This window comes from Canis lupus, chromosome 17, assembly GCF_048164855.1.
Source record: "Canis lupus baileyi chromosome 17, mCanLup2.hap1, whole genome shotgun sequence".
Taxonomy (NCBI): Eukaryota; Metazoa; Chordata; class Mammalia; order Carnivora; family Canidae; genus Canis; species Canis lupus.
The window spans coordinates 10,404,607-10,425,163 of NC_132854.1; the positions used below are offsets into that span (position 1 = coordinate 10,404,607).

The 20,557-nt window shown below is 37.8% G+C and overlaps 1 protein-coding gene across 6 annotated transcripts in view; it reads left to right on the plus strand.

Moving 5' to 3' along the window:
* Positions 1–20,557, plus strand: part of NALCN (sodium leak channel, non-selective) — a 320,799-nt gene that overhangs the window by 119,641 nt on the left and 180,601 nt on the right. For all 6 annotated transcript variants that reach the window (XM_072782467.1, XM_072782462.1, XM_072782463.1 and 3 more), the window contains 3 exons: positions 3,962–4,104; positions 4,236–4,340; positions 9,811–9,897. In XM_072782467.1, the coding sequence (XP_072638568.1) occupies positions 3,962–4,104; positions 4,236–4,340; positions 9,811–9,897 (335 nt within the window). The remainder of the gene's footprint in view (positions 1–3,961; positions 4,105–4,235; positions 4,341–9,810; positions 9,898–20,557) is intronic.

Sequence of the window (20,557 nt, forward strand, 5' to 3'; positions counted from 1 at the left end):
AAGGACCAGAACAAATATTGGAAGGATAATTCCATGTTCCTCTCAAATTTAACCTTACATTGACAGTGCTCATATTTTACCTGTAAATGCTCAATTGGTGAAATGATTAAGCTTTAATAGTTATTCATCATGGATTTCTGTAGCCACATTTCTTTTTTTTTTTTTCACATTTCTGATTTAGTCCAAATAACTAGAAGAAAATAAGGAACATAAGTTACTTCTTTTGTGTGAAAATTATCTTTCGTATGCAGTCCACAAAAGCAAAACATTGGACATTTTTAGTACATATGAATCATTAATGAAAAGAGTCGTTTCTGTTTTCTCTTGGCATTTTATTTTTTGTGCGTGCTCTTCTTCCTGAATCTTTCCCTTCAAAGTCATCTCCTTGTAAGAGTTTCTCAGTATGCTATATCCTTAGCCACCCTAGTCCTTCAGGGAAAAAAAAATGGACTTCATTTCAACTAAGGATAGTAGGAGAAAATATGCTCTTTTGAAAGTCCTATCCTCAAACAAGAGAAAATAAGAGGAAGATGGTAAAGGAAAAAGGAGTTTAAGACTTGGAACCTGATGGTGTGGGTTCAGTTTCTGGTTCTAACACTTTCCATCCCAGGCAAATTCATTAACTAGTGACCTTCACTTTTGCTCTTTTGTAACAGGATGTGCTGGATAATATACGTGCTCTTATACACCCGTACCCATCAACCTGCCTAATTAGAGGTTTCCTTAGCATTAAATATGTAAAAGAGCCTTGAAACCAAATATGATTTACAAATACTAGTTGTTATGGCAACGTCTTTCCAAAGTACAAAATATGATTGTATGAAGTTACAATTCATATACAGTACTTATCATTCGCTAAATGAGAATATGCTTTCCTTCTTTCTCAGCTTTTCTTTCAAGGCTGCTCTATGTCCCATTTGTCCCCATTTACTGCTAGGATTTTCTACTGTTCTGCACACTTTGGTTCATTGATGTTCTAATTATTCTTCCTGCATCCACAGACTCAGAGAGGCAGCTGGTCATGAGCCAACTTAAGTAACCCTCTTCTTAGTTTGGACATCTGATTGTATGCATATTCTAGTTTTATTTTTTTTTTAAATTTTTTATTGGAGTTCAATTTGCCAACATATAGCATAACACCCAATGCCAATCCTGCCAAGTGCCCCCCTCATTGCCCATCACCCAGTCACCCCAACCCCGCACCCACTTCCCCTTCCACTACCCATTGTTCATTTCCCAGTTAGGTGTCTCTCATGTTTTGTCACCCTCACTGATACTTCCCACTCATTTTCTCTCCTTTCCCTTTATTCCCTTTCACTAATTTTTATATTCCCCAAATGAATGAGATAATATAATGTTTGTCCTTTTCCGATGACTTATTTCATTCAGCATATAATACCCTCCAGGTCCCTCCATGTCAAAGCAAATAGTGGCTATTTGTCATTTCTAATGGCTGAGTAATATTCAATTGTATACATAAACCACAGCTTCTTTATCCATTCATCTTTCGATGGACACCAAGGCTCCTTCCACAGTTCAGCTATTGTGGACATTGCTGCTATAAACATCGGGGTGCAGGTGTCCCGGTGTTTCACTACATTTGTATCTTTGGGGTAAATCCCCAGCAGGGCAATTGCTGGGTCGTAGGGCAGGTCTATTTTTAACTCTTTGAGGAACCTCCACACAGTTTCCAGAGTGGCTGCACCAGTTCACACTCCCACCAACAGTGCAGGAGGGTTCCCCTTTCTCCGCATCCTCTCCAACATTTGTTGTTTCCTGCCTTGTTAATTTTCCCCATTCTCACTGGTGTGAGGTGGTATCTCATTGTGGTTTTGATTTGTATTTCCCTGACGGCAAGTGATGTGGAGCATTTTCTCATGTGCTTGTTGGCCATGTCTATGTCTTCCTCTGTGAGATTTCTGTTCATGTCTTTTGCCCATTTCATGATTGGATTGTTTGTTTCTTTGCTGTTGAGTTTAATAAGTTCTTTATAGATCTTGGAAACTAGCCCTTTATCTGATACGTCATTTGCAGGTATCTTCTCCCATTCTGTAGGTTGTCTTTTAGTTTTGTTGACTGTTTCTTTTGCTGTGCAGAAGCTTCTTATCTTGATAAAGTCCCAATAATTCATTTTTGCTTTTGTTTCTCTTGCCTTCATGAATGTATCTTACAAGAAGTTACTGTGGCCAAGTTCAAAAAGGGTGTTGCCTGTGTTCTCCTCTAGGATTTTGATGGAATCTTGTTCACATTTAGATCTTTCATCCATTTTAAGTTTATCTTTGTGTATGGTGTAAGAGAATGGTCTAGTTTCATTCTTCTGCATGTGGATGTCCAATTTTCCCAGCACCATTTATTGAAGAGACTGTCTTTTTTTCCAGTGGATAGTCTTTCCCGCTTTGTCAAATATTAGTTGTCCATAAAGTTGAAGGTCCACTTCTGGATTCTCTATTCTGTTCCATTGATCTATGTGTCTGTTTTTGTGCCAGTACCACACTGTCTTGATGACCACAGCTTTGTACTACAACCTGAAATCTGGCATTGTGATGCCCCCAGCTATGGTTTAATTTTTTAATATTCCCCTGGCTATTCAAGGTCTCTTCTGATTCCGCACAAATCTTAAGATAATTTGTTCCAACTCTCTGAAGAAAATCCATGGTATTTTGAAAGGGATTGCATTAAATGTGTAAATTGCCCTGGGTAGCATGGACATTTTCACAATATTAATTTCTGTGTGATTAGAACATAGATAGGTGGATATTAGTTTTATATCCTGTAATGACCCCTTAATAGCAATGGAATCTATTGCAGTGTGAATGTTTATAGTTTTGTGAATAACAATATGTATCATATTTCTCTTGCAAACAACTTTAATTCAGCACTATACTTTTTATTTATGTTTTCCCTCACAAAATAACATTAAGCAAATATTTTCATTTTTTACAATAATAGTACTTAAAATTTTTTCAGTACTCTGTGTCAATGCTTTACAGAAATGAAATTATTTAATCTTTACAGCTCTGTGAGATATTATTTACCCATTTTACAGATGGGAAAAACAAACCACAGAAATGATGTCTAGGAGACAAGATATCATCATAGTTAAATATGCAGGGCCTCTTTCCAGAATGGCTGGGTTAATTCTACTTCCCCTATTATTATCTGTATATTTTTAGATAAATTACTTATATGTGCTTAAATTTTCCCATCTATAAAATGGGGAAATAATAACCTATCCCTCATAATGTCATGGGAATTGAACAACTGTCTTTCTCCTGACTGGCATTTTAGGTTCTCTGAACTATATAAAAAACCTGTCTGCATATATTTTGCTTTTCTTTCTTTCTGTCATCAGTAGTAGCATTTTCAATGAGACAGTTCTCCCAGACAATACAAAGTGCTATTGAATGATTTACTGTCTTATGTTTCAGTGTTCAGTAAACACCATAGAATCTGAAGACAGGCTCCGTCATATTAATTTTTGGAGCCTAAGGAACTTTAGTGTCCCTATGGGAAAGTCACCTCAAACAAAACCCAGGTCTCAAATTTATTTCATTCTGGCTAAAACTATACCAAGGGCTTTCAGCACACTCAAAGTGTTAAGCCCCAGTGGCAAGCTTAGACTGTACGCATTATTTTTTATTATAGCTTGGTTTGAATGTTCGTTTCCTTTTCCAAGCTCTTAGATGCATTTAACAGCTAAAGATAGAACATAAAGTTCTTTTATTGCTCGTGAAATTGCCCTGGCTTGAAGTCAGAAACAACTTTTTTTTTAAGTCAGAAACAACTTTATCAAAAATCTTAAGAATGAGAACACTAAATTTTGCATATGATTTTTGTCCCTTTAAAAGAGTTTTTGTAATTGAGAAAATGAGCATGGATGAATAGTGATTGTTTTTCTGAGAAGCGTTGCCCCATTTGCAGAGTCTCCTGTAACTCAGTCTGCTCTCCTGTGTCCCGACAGGCACCAGCATCTTCACCGTCTATGAGGCCGCGTCCCAGGAAGGCTGGGTGTTCCTCATGTACAGAGCTATTGACAGCTTTCCCCGCTGGCGCTCCTACTTCTACTTCATCACTCTTATCTTCTTCCTGGCCTGGCTCGTTAAGGTACTGCAGAAGCTCCTCCTAATAAAATCTGTGTTTTCTGGCAGTCTCTGCAGATCTCTTGTTTCCTTTCTATTGCGCACAGCTTCCTCATCCCCAGTCTTGAGTAAACGTGGTTTGTGATTTTCTTTCAGAATGTATTTATCGCTGTCATCATTGAAACATTTGCAGAAATCAGGGTGCAGTTTCAACAAATGTGGGGATCGAGAAGCAATACTACGTCAACGGCCACGACGCAGGTACCATATGGGAAGATGATGTTCTTTCCCATCAGAAGACAGTCATATCAGGCCTAACCCTCAAAAGGCCTTGATAGAACTTGGGAATGCCCTCTGAGAAAGGCCTTCTACAATTATACCCGCAGAGGGAGGTATTGAGAAATGCTGGTGCAAGGGCCTAAGGCCAAAACAATCAAGTTAGCCTTTCTGAGTGATAGGGTAGATTTGATAAAAACCAAGATTGTCACCACATTTGCTATGTACTTTTGATTTGATTTGGCCTTTTTAAGTCTTTAAAAGGCTTGCAGATAAAAATGGAAACTGTAGAATTTCCCATTTTTATAAATACTTATTCATGTAACTGAAAAACAATATAATGGCCTTTATGTATAGGATTAGAATTATTTTTGGAATAGAAAGTATATTTCAGGGGGATCCCTGGGTGGCTCAGCGGTTTCGCGCCTGCCTTTGGCCCAGGGCGCGATCCTGGAGTCCCGGGATCGAGTCCTGTGTTGGGCTCCTGGCATGGGGCCTGCTTCTCCCTCTGCCTGTGTCTCTGCCTCTCTCTCTCTCTCTATCATATATAAATAAAAATAAATCTTAAAAAAAAGAGAAAGTATATTTCATTCAGCACGAACTCATCACGATATAGTAAATCATGAAGAAGACTCCATAATGCATACCTGTGATTTTTGAGGAATCACTACACATTCGGAAGGATGGCCCTAATGCTTCCAAGTAATTGAGATTTCCCTAGAATTTAATTATAAGTATCAGGGCAGTTGTTACATAGGAGGGCAGTCCAGATCCCATGTCTTTGTTTTTAATTTTGGTTTTGTTTTGAGTTTGTTTTGGGGGGGAGGTTCTGTTTCTGTGTTTAGAAAGAGGAAAGGTAGGTTTATATATCTTAGTCTAGTTTTAATCTTTATAAGTGAGAGAGAAAAAAATTCCTGAAATCAAGAATGAAATAATTTTAATGCTTGTGACTATTATTTTAATATTCATTTTTAAGTGAAATGTAATATAACTTTGTAAATATTTTAATGTAACTTCATAAATAGTAGTCTGTTGACAAAGATATTTGTGAAAGATCCAAGGCAAAAATTTTACCCTGAAAATCTTCAAATTGAACTTTTGTTAACTAAATGCTAAAATGCTATTAAACATGCTAATATTTGAAAAAGCCCTATGCAGCATCTTTATGGTGTTGTGAAGGTTTGAATTGTCTAGCCAGCTCATGATAGATGAAATAGCATTAATATTATTCAATTTTGGCAAGCACCTATTCAACCTTTTATGAGAGTTTTTTAAGTTATGTAAGTTATGTCACAGATGACGTGTTAAAAAAAACACATCTAGTTTTTATTTCTTCTGTCATCTCATCTAGTGAACTATGAGAAATAATAAAATTCCAGATCCATTCTGGCATGTCTTTTAAGTCAGGTGACAACCTCTGGAAGGTGTGTCTTCTGCTTTAGACTTTGAGAACTAAATGGAGCATAGATCTATGAACTCAGCACAGAATTTATGTTCAATGTTCCTGAGAGATGACCTAAAATGTTTTTAAAACCACATCATGCTTATTAAGTAACTCTTATTTATAAAGCCACAGCTGTAAAAGTAGTGTTTGGAAGCTCCACCAAATCAGCCAGCAGTTCTAATAGAAAGTGAAATGTGAAGGGGACTTTCAACAAAGTTGTGCAAAATGGTTTTGATGCAAAATTATACTTAATCAGGAGGAATAAGTTGGTAATTCAGAGGTAATGCGTCTAGGTATTCAGCAGAGGTAATCACACAGAGAATCATGAAAAACCTTCATTAAGAAAAATGCTGTGGCTGATGATCCAGTTGCTAGGCAACTGAAGCTCCTGCCACAGAACAGCACTTGGGCTGCCTGGCAACAGGCCCCGCCCAGCCGGTTGCCAGCCACCAGACAAGTGGCCCAGAGGCTTTTGTGTCTGGGGAAAGGAGGGGGGCATCGTCTCCTGTGATTTTGTTACATTTGTAAAATCTGAGAGAACTCTGGGCCCAAGGGCCTCTAGTTGAATAGCTTAAAACACTAAATCATTAGTTTCTACTTGTAATAAAACAGATAAAGCATTAAGGAAATAAAACAGTGATGGGGTTATATTGCAAAGCACATGGTTTTTCAGAAATGGAGTCATTTCTGGCCATTCTTCAGCAGGTGGCACATTTGCAATTGTTCTGTGTTATCTTCACCACGAGCTAGGAGGGTCCCAGGCTTGGTGGAACTTGTTGGTGTCTTGAGGTCTATGGATTTTCCAAGAGGGCTGTGTGTTTAGAGAGAAGATTATACATATTAATCAGATAAGTCAAAGGCTTTCTGATATCTTAGGCAGTTTAAAAGGAATTGTCTCTGATATGGACTGTTCAGAGGCAAAAGAGAACCAGTGATGAGAACTGGGTGGGTTTTTAAAAAATAATAATAATAATAACAAAGCAACCCGCCTTTGACTCACAGCATAGAAACAAATTACAGAAAAAAATTAATGCCAAAGGACTTGTGGAGTTCATAATACAACATGTAACAGGAAAACAAAGAGAAAGTGAAGTGGAAAATTTCAGAGCAGTCATCATCAGTTTGCCTGAGCTCCGGTGGCGAGAGTGGCTTTCTTGCCTGCATAATTATTAGCCGTGGGTCACTGTTGCCACCTGCTCAGTTATATATCGGGTTAAAGGCCAAGATACTCACGCATCTGTGATACAATGGCACCTGCATCACTCAACCATAGGACTGCCCATGCCACAAGTGTGTAGGGGGATTGCCCCAGAGCTAGATGTTGGGATGCACAGACGTGCTAGTAGAAGACGTCCTGGACTCAACATCTTTCTAGCGCAGACCTTTATTCTCACTCCTTAGATACTTCCCCACAGACATTTGTCACCAGGCATGTGGTCTTCCCATCCACACTGACTCACGGTGGGGATTCCACTTTGCCTGGAGAAGAACTGAAAGGATTGTTAAACTTTAGGGCCACAGAGTCTACGTTTATGTTAGGTATGCTGATATGAGACTCAGGGCAGGCTCTGGCAATCAATGCAGATTTAACTTTATGTACTGATTATGGTCCAGTAGGGTCCTATCAAGGAATGTGGAGGGACAACTGGCAGCTCAGGATTTGAGCCCTGAGGATAGTCCTGGCTTTGACTATCCTGTTGTCTACCTCACATAAACCATGACATTAACCAATCTAAATGCTGTCTTGTAATTCAGAGGACTAAAGAGAAACTGGACATTGAACATTTCTGCATTTCCTTCACTTCATTTTATACAAAGGAATGACCTTGAGAGAACACTTTTACTAACAATTAAATTGATTCATTTGATTTTGGTCAACTGGAAAAAATAATTTGACAGAGAAAATTAGTCTGCTACTGATCAAAGCAAATATATGCCCCAGGGATCCTCTGTACTATGATGAGAAAGTATAGGATGCATGTCCAGAAGATTTGTAGCTAGTGACTGACAGGGATGCTTTTGTCATTTCTCCTTAAGGAGACACACAGAATTTTGACAGGAACTTTAAAAGACACTTGAAAAGGTTTGCATTTCAACCAGTGTATGGATTCTCAGAATGAGCCTATTCATGGGGATGTGCTTGATTCTACCACTAAGAATACCTGTCAAAATTCATTCTAAAGGGAATTAGAATCCTGCGTGTGGGCACCTGAATAAAACAATTTGTAATTGGCATCTTTGAACAAAGAATCTATGGGTAAATGTGTACCTCTATTTTGTCATTTAAAAATATTTACATGGTATATGGACAGATGGGAGCTACAGTTGGGGTGAGCACAGAATAATGTAAAAATAAATCAGGATAATGCTTCATGGGATAATTAAATTGAGCAGATGTGTAAGAGTATTTTGTAGGATGCCATATAATAGGTGCTCTCTGTATATGTTTGAAAGTATGAAATAAGTAGCATACTTGGCAAGGAGCCCTTAGTGCAATCTTTGAAAGGTATTGATTCTAGGACACATAAACATCTGATATACCATTTTTGAATGGATTTTTGTAGGTAGCATTGTTGAGAACTCTCAATTTAACTACTAAAAAATGTTTTCTAAATAAAAAAATACATATTATGGTCTGTGAATTTTGGCACTTGTCCCTCATCACCTCACTTATTTTATTGAAGGCAAGTTCTCTTTCTTCAAATGATCTACTACCTCTCTTCCCAGGAATTCTAGGTATGGGATTTTTGCATCATCCCATATTTTCCATCAATAATTACCCTTTTGAACACAGACTAATATGAGGACGTGAATAAGTATGGCAAAGAAAATGTTTACTTATGTGTATGAAATTATGGCCTTGGACAGGAATAAAGCTAGCTTACAGTTAGTGTCTTAGAAAAATTTTAAAAAAATCCTTAATTTCACCTTATCTTACTACCAACTCACCCCTCCCCCTACACACACAAACCCCTAAGGAATTGGAATGAAAATATACTAGTGTAATATTGATGGATGACTAATTTTTGAGGTGGGTAGAGTATGTAGTAAAATAATAATCCAGGCACCCAACAATGCAGTTATCCAATTCGATGAATATCAGATTTTAGTATCCTATATCATTCTGAATTTCATCACATATATTTTAAGACAAAAAAAGCTACTTTTGCCTTCATAAATATGTACATAAAATTTATGGGATGCCTGGGTGGCTCAGTAGTTTAGCACTGTCTTTGGCTCAGGGCGTGATCCCGGAGTCCTGAGATTGAATCCCACATCAGGCTTCCTGCATGGAGCCTGCTTCTCCCTCTACCTATGTCTCTGCCTCTCTCATTCTCTCTCTCTCTCTCTCTCTCTCTCTCTCATAAATAAATAAAATCTTAAAAAAATTTTTGCTGAGCAGATTAAGTTGGCCCAATTAAAATAATTTCACAGAGTCTACTACGTGATATGTCAATCTCCTACCATTAGAATAACACCAGTCTTTTTCCTTGTGCCACATGCACACTTCTTATATAATTTATCCTGAGAATACTTTTCTGTTGGCTCAGTGAGGAATGTCCACTAAATAATGATAAAAATGTACCACTCCTGGTTAAAAACACACCAGAAATAATGCTTTAGAATTCTAATTTTCATTTTTTTTCCAGGTCTGATATGTAATAATCAATTACCAACATAATAAGGATAAAATACCTCCTTTAAAGTCTTGTTGAGAAGAATATTTGGGCAATTATATGCAAAGCACATGTAAAGCAGAAAGGACCTGATGCATAGCAAGTGCTCAATAAATGCAGGCTAGCAATTGCCATTATTCTTGTTATGATTATTATTCACTTAAGTTTTTGGTCTTCAAATGAACATAATTGGAATGACTCATGTTCTAAATATAAATCCATAAAAAGACAAATTTTTGATAGCATGAAGACTGTAAAAGCTGGAGACATAAAGTAGGAGTTCTCGATGTTCCTTATTAAGTGTCTCTGACTCATCTCCCTCTTTGTCTTGAAGATGTTTCATGAAGACGCTGCCGGCGGATGGCAGCTGGTAGCTGTGGATGTCAACAAGCCCCAGGGACGCGCCCCAGCCTGCCTCCAGGTGCAGTACAATATCATTTTTAATTTAAAATTTTTAAAAATTTATTTTATACAAGGAAATCCACCGCTCTCCAAACTCTAGGTCTGTCTAAATTTATGGTCCAGGAGTCAGGGACAATATTTTACTCCATCCCGTATTCCCAGGACCTACCTTTTACTTTTTTTAGACATGCAGCAAAGATCTGGTCAATTTCAAGTGCATGAAGGCACACAAGTAAAAATGGCATGCCAACTGTTAAATCAGTGAAGAATTTTGTTGTCATATTAAATGTCATAAAAGTAGTCTTCCACAAAGGCCTGAATTATTTAAGGGGGGGGCAGTCACAATCATAATTCACTTAATTAAGTACCTTACCAAGTACCTGGGAGGGCACATCTTTAATAGGTAGTCTGTTCTGCATCTGCAAGCTGTCTGAACAATATGACATAATAAAGATGCTTCCTTACCAAGCACACCTGCAGCAAATACAAAGCCATGGGATTGCGCATTGGTCCTGGGAAGTGATCAGGGATTGTCCCATCGGGTTTCGGGCCAGTGGACTTTTTTGGACTTATATTCTTCCCTCAGCTCTACTTAAAGCCCAATAAACTCTTTTTTTTCTTTGGTGGACTACACTGACACCTTCTCTTGCTTTGTGCCCCGTGCCTGCCCCTAAATATCAGTAATACTTATTCAAAGCTATGTCACTTTTCCAGAAGCAGCATCCCTATTGCCCCACTGCATTTTCACTCTGTCCATTTCCATATTCTTTAAGGGTGAAAAGTCAAGCCATGCCATCATGGGGACTGAGAACTGACCCTCTCAGATAATTTTATTTTCTTCACACTCTTTGATTTTCAGTTACAAATCCTCTTCTCATTAAGGGCTGATTTTATTGTTCTTTATATCTCTTCCCATAATTTGCGAAGGCTTTGTCATCTGTTTCAGGATAAGAACATGCCTTCCTTCTTTCTTTAGGGTCGTTCTCTAGGTGAGGGCTCAGGGTGCATTTCAAGGATTGATACATAAGAAGCAAAATATTTTACTCTGAACCATTACTGGGGGGGGGTACGTTCACATGGCCACTTAATCATATAGTTACTTGTTTCTATCAGTTAAAAGAATGGAAAGGAAAAGAAGAAGAGTTTACAAGAATATTGATGATATCTAATGTTATTTTGTGGCTCTCTTTCTGTTTTATATTGGATAGTGACAGTGCTAATAATTAACTCTTAAAATTACCCATAGTATCACCGTTGCTACTGACAGTAGAAAGAATGACAGCAATTGTAGCTTCTTGCCTAAAAAGCACTTTCATTTAAGTTACTCAGTAATCCGTCATCTGATATTTGCTGATACTAAGAGAGCCCAGAACAAAACAAACAAAGCCCTTCTGCCCTTACAGAGCTTACTGAAGGGTCCTTCAGGGTGGGTGGAGAAAAACCAGCATCGAACTAGCAATTACAAAATTAATGAGGATTTTAAAGAAGTAATGCAGGATGCTATGGGAATATACATTTTGGAGTCCTTACTTCTTCTCTGAGAGGTCAGGGAAGGCCCTCACTCGGTATAGCCCAGTGATGGAGAGAGACAGGCATGCTCCCCCTCAGCCTTCATAGATGTGGAGTTGGAGATCCAGAAGGTCTGGGTGAGCTCCTAAAGTTGCATCTCAACCAAATGGAGAAGCTAGAACCTACACCTGGGTCTTCTGGTTCCTAATCCTGTGCTTTATCCAGTGGAAAAATATGTATCAAGGAAATAAGTTTGTAATAGAAAAAATCAGGCCAGCTATGAGTATCAAATCAGTCTTACTGGGGCCCTGAATACATTGCTTTAAATGTATTCATTTAAAAGGCACCTGGGTGGCTCAGTCAGTTAAATGTCTGCCTTTTGCTCAGGTCATGATCTCAGGGTCCTGGGATGAAGCCTCTAGTGGAGCCCCCTGCTCAGTGGGGAATTTGCTTCTCCCTCTTCCTCTGACCTTCCCCTCTGCTCATGCTCTCACTCTTTTTCTCTCAAATGAATAAATAGAAAAAATCTTTAATAAATGTATTAGATGCTTGTGAATAGATGCCTCAGGGTTGCAGTCTGGAATTAGAAAGCAAGTTAACCTCTTTATCACAGATTTGAGATGACAAGAGATAAATGGCCAGGGGAGTGCAATGAGGAGACAGAACCGTACAGGGATATAGGAAAATAAAGTTCAGTGGAGAGGTGGCTAGAAGTATGCAATGTGGCATCCAAGAGACCTGCATATTAGACACTTTTGTGACTATGGCAGCATGCTTGATAAATTTCATGGATGATGATACATATGGTTTGAAATGAAGGTAAATAAAGTCTGACATTTCAGCATGAAGATAGTTCCATTTAACTCAGCTTTCCATGTTTGGCCCTAAATCAAGCTTTCCAGAAGAGCCCATTTGAAGGAGTACAAATGCAAAGTGGAATGGCCAAGGGATCAATCTGTTTGCAGTGGGCATGAACTATGAATAGAGAGAGAGAGTACATTTCCATGTCTTAGTGAAAAATTGATTAACCATTCATCAGTTAATTAAAAGAGAAAGAAAAAGAATTAAGTAAAGAAAAATATTTAAAATAAAATAGCATGGAATGCTCGTTGGCTTTTACTAATGACTAATGCCATCTAAAACTAGGTAACAAGGAGATTTTATATGAATCATCTGCTCACTTCTGTCTAGAACTATAATGATCTCTCACCCTCAAGAACAAACAGTAGAATGTATCACTTCTGTTTTTTAAAATGAGCAAAATGTGACATCACATTCTCCTAAAATATGTATTAAACTATAGAAATAACATTTAAAAATAAGTATTTACTTTAATTCCTCCCAATTTATCCTCCCTCATCCTCTCCCAGAGGTAACCTGGAGGTTAACAGTAAGAACCAGGTTTTCTAAGACCCATTACTCCTGCATTTACACTGTATATCTCTTATAAACCAGCATTTCTGCTTCCACGAGGCACTGTCATTTTTTCATGTTTCTTCTTTCTAGAACACTTCCTCTCCCACTCAGAATTCAGCTCAAAAGTCACTTCCGTAAGGAAGCCTTCCTCATCCTCAAAGAAGATTATCAGCTACCCTGGTTGTATATTTCCCATTCTTTTGTGTTTATTTTTTATTCTTTTTAAAGATTTTATTTATTTATTCATGAGAGACACACAGAGAGAGAGAGAGAAGCAGAGACACAGGCAGAGGGAGAAGCAGGCTCCATGCAGAAAGCCTGATGTGGGGACTCAATCCCAAGACTCCAGCATCACGCCCTGGGCCGAAGGCAGGTGCTAAATTGCTGAGCCACCCAGGGATCTTTTGTGTTTATAATAACTTTAATAAAATAAATTAAAATAGTATAATTCATTATTTAAAGTCTGTTTAGAGGAAACTCCATGGCAATAGGAGCGACAATGGTCGTGATCACTGCCAGAAGTATTCCTGACACATGGAAGAGGCTCAGTTGGTGTTTACCAAACAATAGAAAAAGTGAAAGAAGGATGTAGAACCTTCTTGGCTTGTGCAAGTATTCATTGGGCTTCTCATTTAGAAGCAGCTCCATCTGTCCTCTTGGTCTTCTTTCTAGCAACCAGAAATTGAGTGGATGATGACAATAACATTATTTCTATACAAGAATTTATTTCTAAGTCTAAAACAAGCAGTACATAGGGAGTTTGTAGAAAATACCCGTCATAGCTGGATAACATTGGATGCTTTTGCTAGCGTGTCTTTTTTCCAATATGGTGGCAGAGCCTTGACAGATCCTAGCCTGACTTCTGTTATTTCCCTCAGCTTTCTGAAATTTTTTTTATCTTTCCAGCATATGAAATAAATAGATCAAAATTTAGAAAAGAAGATTCGGTCAGGAATAACAGTTGAAAAGAACCAGAGCCAATTCCTATCTTAACAAAAAAAGGTGGAATTTATTGGAATGAAACGTATGAATAGCTGTAATTAAATTGACTTAATAATTTTGCCATCATTGAAATAAATCAGAAAAATTAAGTATCAATAAATATTTGAGAGTTGGCAAACTGGTCACCCAGAGTCCCCATTTGGGTATTAAAGGAACTGTTGATTTTGTCCTGAGAGTGGAACTTCGTTTTAAAATTTGACCCCAGGTTTAAAACAATATTTTACCCAAAAACCCATATATCCTACTGCTTCGTTTTAAAATTTGACCCCAGGTTTAAAACAGAATATTTTACCCAAAAACCCATATATCCTACTGCTTTGATAAAATAGGTAATCCATGAAATACATTACAATATAACATTAGTTCACAAAGATAGTATAATAGTAAGTCATGCATAAATTTCAATTGTTTCAAAATAGTCTTTACATAAATTTTATGTTTTCAAAATTTCAAAATTTTAAAACCACCAACTCAAAATAAATGGAGATTGGCTTGAATGCCTTTGTAAGTGAAGGGCATTTAAAAATCATCTCTGTCCTTGTTTCAGGTGACATTGCTTTGGATTTGCTTACTTTCTTCATTGGTATTACTTCTTATATTTTTACTTTCTATTCTGTTTTCTGTATCCTAGTCTAATTTATTGGTACAAACATCATGTCTTTTCTGCCAACCATAAGAAATTAAGTAATTTAATAAAATAAGATTGACTGATGTGGCTTAATCTCCCTCTTACTGATAAACTAAATATGTGGTGGACTGATGTTTCTGTGATTCTGGGTATTTGATGTATTTTTCTCTCTCTGTATGTATGTATGCATGTATCTAAAAGATAAATATATGTGTATATGTAAATGTACTATGTATTTCTGCAGTGTAAAAATATATATGCATGTATATATGTATGTGTGTATATATACTTTTTTTACATTGCAGAAATAAATATTCCACTGAGCAGTGATAGGATCTGAGCAACAGGATGTTTTTTTTTTTATCATTTCCCTACATTGCTGCACACACACACACACACACACACACACACACACACATATTTTACCTCATTTCCAATGTTACAATCATAGTATCTCCACTTCCTCTTTGCATATATTGATTATGGAGCTATCAAATGAGTTAGGAAACTTAGAGGTCTTCTTACTCTTCTGCAGAATATTAGACACTATAGAGCCATTTGTAGAAGAAAAACTAGGCACCTTTGGTCTGCAACTAGAAACTCTACAAATTCCACTCTGTGTTCTGAGACACGAATTTTTAAGTGTAATCATAGCTATAATTATAACCATAACAAGAGTCCTATATAGACATGCAGGGAAAGGATTCAATTTGGCATCCTTACGGTGGTCTTTTCTGGTTTCATAATAAATGAAAAGGCATATGCTCTTAAATTTAATTGCAAAACCACTAGTTCAGAGCAAGACTATCTAGGTTATGAGTGGTGAGGCCTATGGTAACATTTGTTAAAATGTTTAGTTGATTAACTTAGTGTAAACTTCATTAACTTAATTTTGCTAGGGTGTTTTTCATGTTTAGCCAGTTATTAATGAAATTCATACCACGTTTACTAAGGAAATCTATGCAATTCTTTATAAATTCATTCCTAAGCTAAGGACAAATAAATGAATCTCCTATACCCCTAAAACACCCCCTCTCTGCCTCGGCCCTGTCTAGAGTGTCTTTTTGCTTCTTTCTTTACTTCTCTGTGCACTGCTAATATGCTCTTCATTCTGGGGTCCCGCTCCTTCCTGCCATTGGTCCTTATTATGGGAACAAGATGGGTGGAAGTGACAAGAAAAAGCCTGAGAATAGGGATTAGCCAAGCCCAAGACCCGGTTTCCTTTTATTTTTGTGCTACAACTGCCTCCAGCACGTGGCTTCTGACCCCCTTCCCTCTCACCCTTGTCTCCCCAGCTACAGACACCTTTCCTTCACTCCATGAAGTAACACCCAGTACAGCATTGTTCCTGAGGGAGAATAAATCACCCTGTTGTAGTCTCTTTGAGAGTAGGCTCTGGAGACAGACATATTTCGGTTCTGCTATTTACTAGTATGATCGTGGGCATATTTCTGCAAAATAGGAATAGTGCCTCCTTCCTCTGCTGTGAGGAATAAGTGAGAATTTATGTCCTACTCAAGAATTGGTTGCAAAGAATGGATCTTATGCTCACAGGGAGCCTTTGCATCTAGTCAGATCTGCCAGGCAGCTCTGCTTTCTTTGTCTCTCTCTCTCTCTCTGGGAAGACACATAGGTTCTCATCTTGTTTGGTCTGTGCATCTATCTGTTTTTCTCCTTGAAGACTGACCTTATTCTGTTTCTTGCACAGTGTACAAATGTGTCTGTTTGCAGCTGAGTTTTGTGACCTCTCATTCAAGAGCTCTAGAGACTCACCAAGAAAATATGCAAAGATGGGTTGGAAGCTGGGAGACTTTTGGTTTCCCAAAATGGGAGATAGGCCAGAGGCAGCTGATCATGGGAATGGAAAGGAAGCAGCCAGTCCACTTAAGCAAAGTATTCCTACAGGAGGAACCCAAAGTTATTTTCCCTTCTTAATGGCTTCTGAGTATTTTGCCTAGTCTCTGCCTACAAGAGCCACTCCTCAACACCCCTGTGAGCTTCATGGAACAGGTGGAGGAGGGACATAACTTTTTGGCCATATGAGTAGTGGGACTTGACTTCAGGAGTTATTATTCAGGGGTAGGTTTCCTATTAAACTTTTAAGTTTTGCAGGACTTGGGAAATCTTTTAAGGGCCCACAGACCATTATGGTCTGACCTGGAGTTCAAATCACTCTCCATAGGATAATTTCTTTGAAAAAACACCACCTTGTTTCCATATGTTTACAAGTGAATAGTTTGTAAATCAGAACCATTTCACAGGATAATATTCAGTCACTTCCTTGCATTAAAAATATTAGGAAGTAACGTAGGGACACAGATGGGAAGATTACCTATGTATCCACCATTAGAAATAATAACAGCTCCCATTTATGGACCTCTCCCTATGTGTCAGCCACACTGTGTGTTCGAGGTATTAAATGATTTCATGTTTATAGCAATGCCACAGATGTAGATGCTGCTGTGACCTCTGTGGAACACATGAGATGGAGACCCAGAGAACTTAAGTAATTGGTGAAGGTCACACAGCTGGTTACTGACTGGGGACTTGACCCATGCAGTCTACCTCATATTTTTTAACTACTTCATTTCCACAAGGTGTATCATCCTCCTATAAAAATATACCACAATTTGTTCGTCCATTTATTCATTCTCCTATTGATTGATGTTCACTGAGGATTGTTTTTATTGTTTCACTCTTGCACAAATTCGAGGCCACTGCCTGTCCATGTCTTTTTGTGCACATATGTGAGAAGTATTTGAGCCTATGTAGTTCAGAGAGCACTTGTTGGAATAGAGAAACAACCTTAGACTTTCTGAGACATTGCATCATGGCTCCCCAGTTTCTAGTGCCACTTTTTACCCCTAGTGGCAACTTGTAAGAATTCTCAGTATTTAGCATCCTTGTCCACAGCTGTTACTATCAGACTTTTACACCTGATGGTGTGAAGATATCACATTAAATTTAGATCTCCCCGATTAGTCTGTGAACATTGAGCATTTTTTTGTCTAGATTCATAGGCCACTTACATTTTCTGTAGATTGCTTATTCATTCCATAGATACACCCATTTATGTGTTGATTTTTTTTCAAACAATTTTCAGAAGTTCCATGCAGTTCTAAAGGGCAGATCACTTCTATCTGAGAAGACACTGAAGTATTAGAAAGATACTTCTAATGGCATCTGAATGCACGTTTTACACCTCTACCCTCTTAAGGCAATAGTGTGGTTCTGTTATGCGGTGTTACCGAAACTATCTAGAAAGTTTCTTCAATGTGTTCTTCATGTGCATCTCAGAAAAGTGAAAAGGTATAGTTGAGTCTTTTAACATCAACCAGCTACTTAGCTGTTTAAACTCTGTTTTAGCATAAGCAACAGCTTTACAAAGAGGTAACTCTAATGCATGGTAGAAAGTTCTGTTAAATTGGAACCTCGGTCCTCAGCTGCCACTGTGACAAGCAGTTTCTCTCCTGCCTCTCAGGTAGGAGTTTTCATCTCTTGACGATTGACAGATTTGGCTGCACAGTTGAGCCATCTTCCAAAACACACCCAGTGATTTATTACCGTGAAGAAAGTCACTGACAAGAAAATGAAAGTATGCATGAGACCTGGCATGCTCGAGCTCAGTTTTGCTCTGGTAACATCGTGTGCCTCCATCTGTAAAGAACAGAGATAATAGGCTCTTACCATAAGTAGGTCAAACGGTGGCAAAATTATTACTCTAGTGTTTTAATGCTCTTTGAGAAAATTTCCAATGAAGGCAAAGATTGGGGGAGGTGGACTGTGCGATATGTGTGTTTCAAGTGATAAAGTGACATCTGAGGCACTTTTCAGACATCTGTCTTCTTAATGAACCTTCTCAGAAACTGGCAAACAATCTCAAGAACTGATTGAACCCAAGAGACTGTAGCTTCCATCCACAACCAGGTCTCTGCTATGTTTGCAGACCAAGACAGCAAGATGGTATGGCTCAGCTGAGACTGACCCTGGAGTACCTGGGATGATTTGCTAAATCTCTCAGAGCCTTGGTTTGCTGACTTGAAAAATGGGGATAATAAAATCCCTCAGGGGTTTGTAAGGATTGGAAATGATGTACATAAAATGTCTAATGTGGTGTGTGGGATGCAGTGGTCACAAGGTCATAGAAATTACTGTCATTACTGTGAACACACTCCTCTAACTGTTCCCTGTCTCAGACTACTCTGTACACTTGTAGGGAGCCCAGGCTTATGCCTATATGTGGTCCTGTGACATCACAGCCTTGTTCCAGCCCTGTTTCTCCTTCTTAGGAGCATCTGTAAGAGTCCAACAGGCATGCGCCCACTTGTCATGAGCACAACGCCCCTCTCTTCTTGAAAACCAAACATACCTCTCCCTGACCCATTCCCTTGCAGAAACCAGGCTTTTCCAGCCTCTCCAGAAACTATGAGGCACCATCAGGTCCCCCCCAAAAACTGACTTGTCCACAATTCTGTCATGAATTCATTCTTTTTGGTTTCTTTGAATCAGAAAGATTCAAATCAGGTCAAACAAAACTGCCTCAATACAGTGATCTCTGACTCCTCAGCTCAGTTTGGTCACTTTCCTCCCTACTTCCAGTTGCTTCCATTATTGCTTTCACTTGATAAACACTTGGCAGATGTTTGGGGGATTATATCTAAGTGTACACATATACATGCTTTCATGTACAGAACTACACAATCTCACACACAGCAGCACAAATTCTTACCCTCCCGTTGTACAGGAGGAAAAGTTCTGGGGGATTAAAAGGAATAAATAGTATTCTATAAGAACCTGGAATGAGAATTAAGAATAGGAAGAATAAAATAGCTAAAGGCAAAGAGCATAAACAAAAGGTGTAAGAAGGTAGTTAAAAAGTTAATTGAAAGAGACCTGTTAACAGTCTTGAAACCAGTTAGGGCTAAATTAACTAAAGAGAGGAGCTGATTGTATAAATTTTCAATTATAAATATTACATATATATTTAAATATTCAACATGTTTATATATATATATATAAATAGAATATATATGTATTTCAAATAATAATAATTTTTAGAATAGAGACCAGACATAAAAAATAAAAAAATAAGATAAAATTAATACTATTTTTGTTGATTAAATGGTTTTGTGTCTTTGATTTTTAAGCCTCTCTGGAAGAAAGAAATACTCAGAACATCTTAAAAGTCTTTGCGTTTCAGGTTATCCCAAACTAAATTCCTATATTGTTGCATATTTACACCTTCCAGTTTGCATAAGTCTCATGACTCTTTGATATTAACATTTATATTAATCAGGAGACATTTACTAACTTATGCCAGGCATTTGTAATATAGTCTTTGGAGACAAATTTCCATCAGATATTTGTTACATTGTCACCTTTGGAAAAAATGAAGGATACTTTGCTTCTCTTCCAAATCTGATTTCTGAGGTTAAATATGCAGCCGTCCTTCAAGTCTCTAGCCATGGTTTGAAATCGCTAGGTATTTTTTTCTCAGCGTTCAGCACAATTAGTGTGGATGAAGGGTTTGGAGGAGCAGTGTGACCCCCACCATGCCCTACGGCTGACAACAGGTTTGCATAGAGTACAAAAATACTTGTCATTTCCTAGTTGGCATAGTTCTTGCATATTTTTTTTCAATCCCTCAAATTTGTTTTTCTCTCTTTCTTAAATAATTTAAGTATCTCAAAATGAATCTCCCACTTTGAGATACTCAAAAATTCTTGCTTAACTCTACATTCATCAAATGTAACAACCTCAGTCCTTTATTGTGTCAGATCTACAATTTGTTTAAAATGACTGCCATTTAACTTCATTTTTTAATTTATTTCCCTCTTTTTTTGTGATTTCCCTCTTGAATTAAAAAAAATGTTTTATGTTCACCTGCCCACCATTTAATACTAAAAATAAAAATAAACATATAGAAGTAAATCTGAAGTGATTCTACATATAGAAATTTTAATTAGCTTTGGGAATGTCAATTGAAGTGTCCAAAGACCTTAATATCATCATAGTTTAAGTGTTCCCTGTCTAGCAGCCTTGGTTTGGACCTTCCTGACTTTTCATTAAAGTACTCATGAAGACTAAGAAGAATTCACAATACTGATAACTCAGGTTAAGGAAA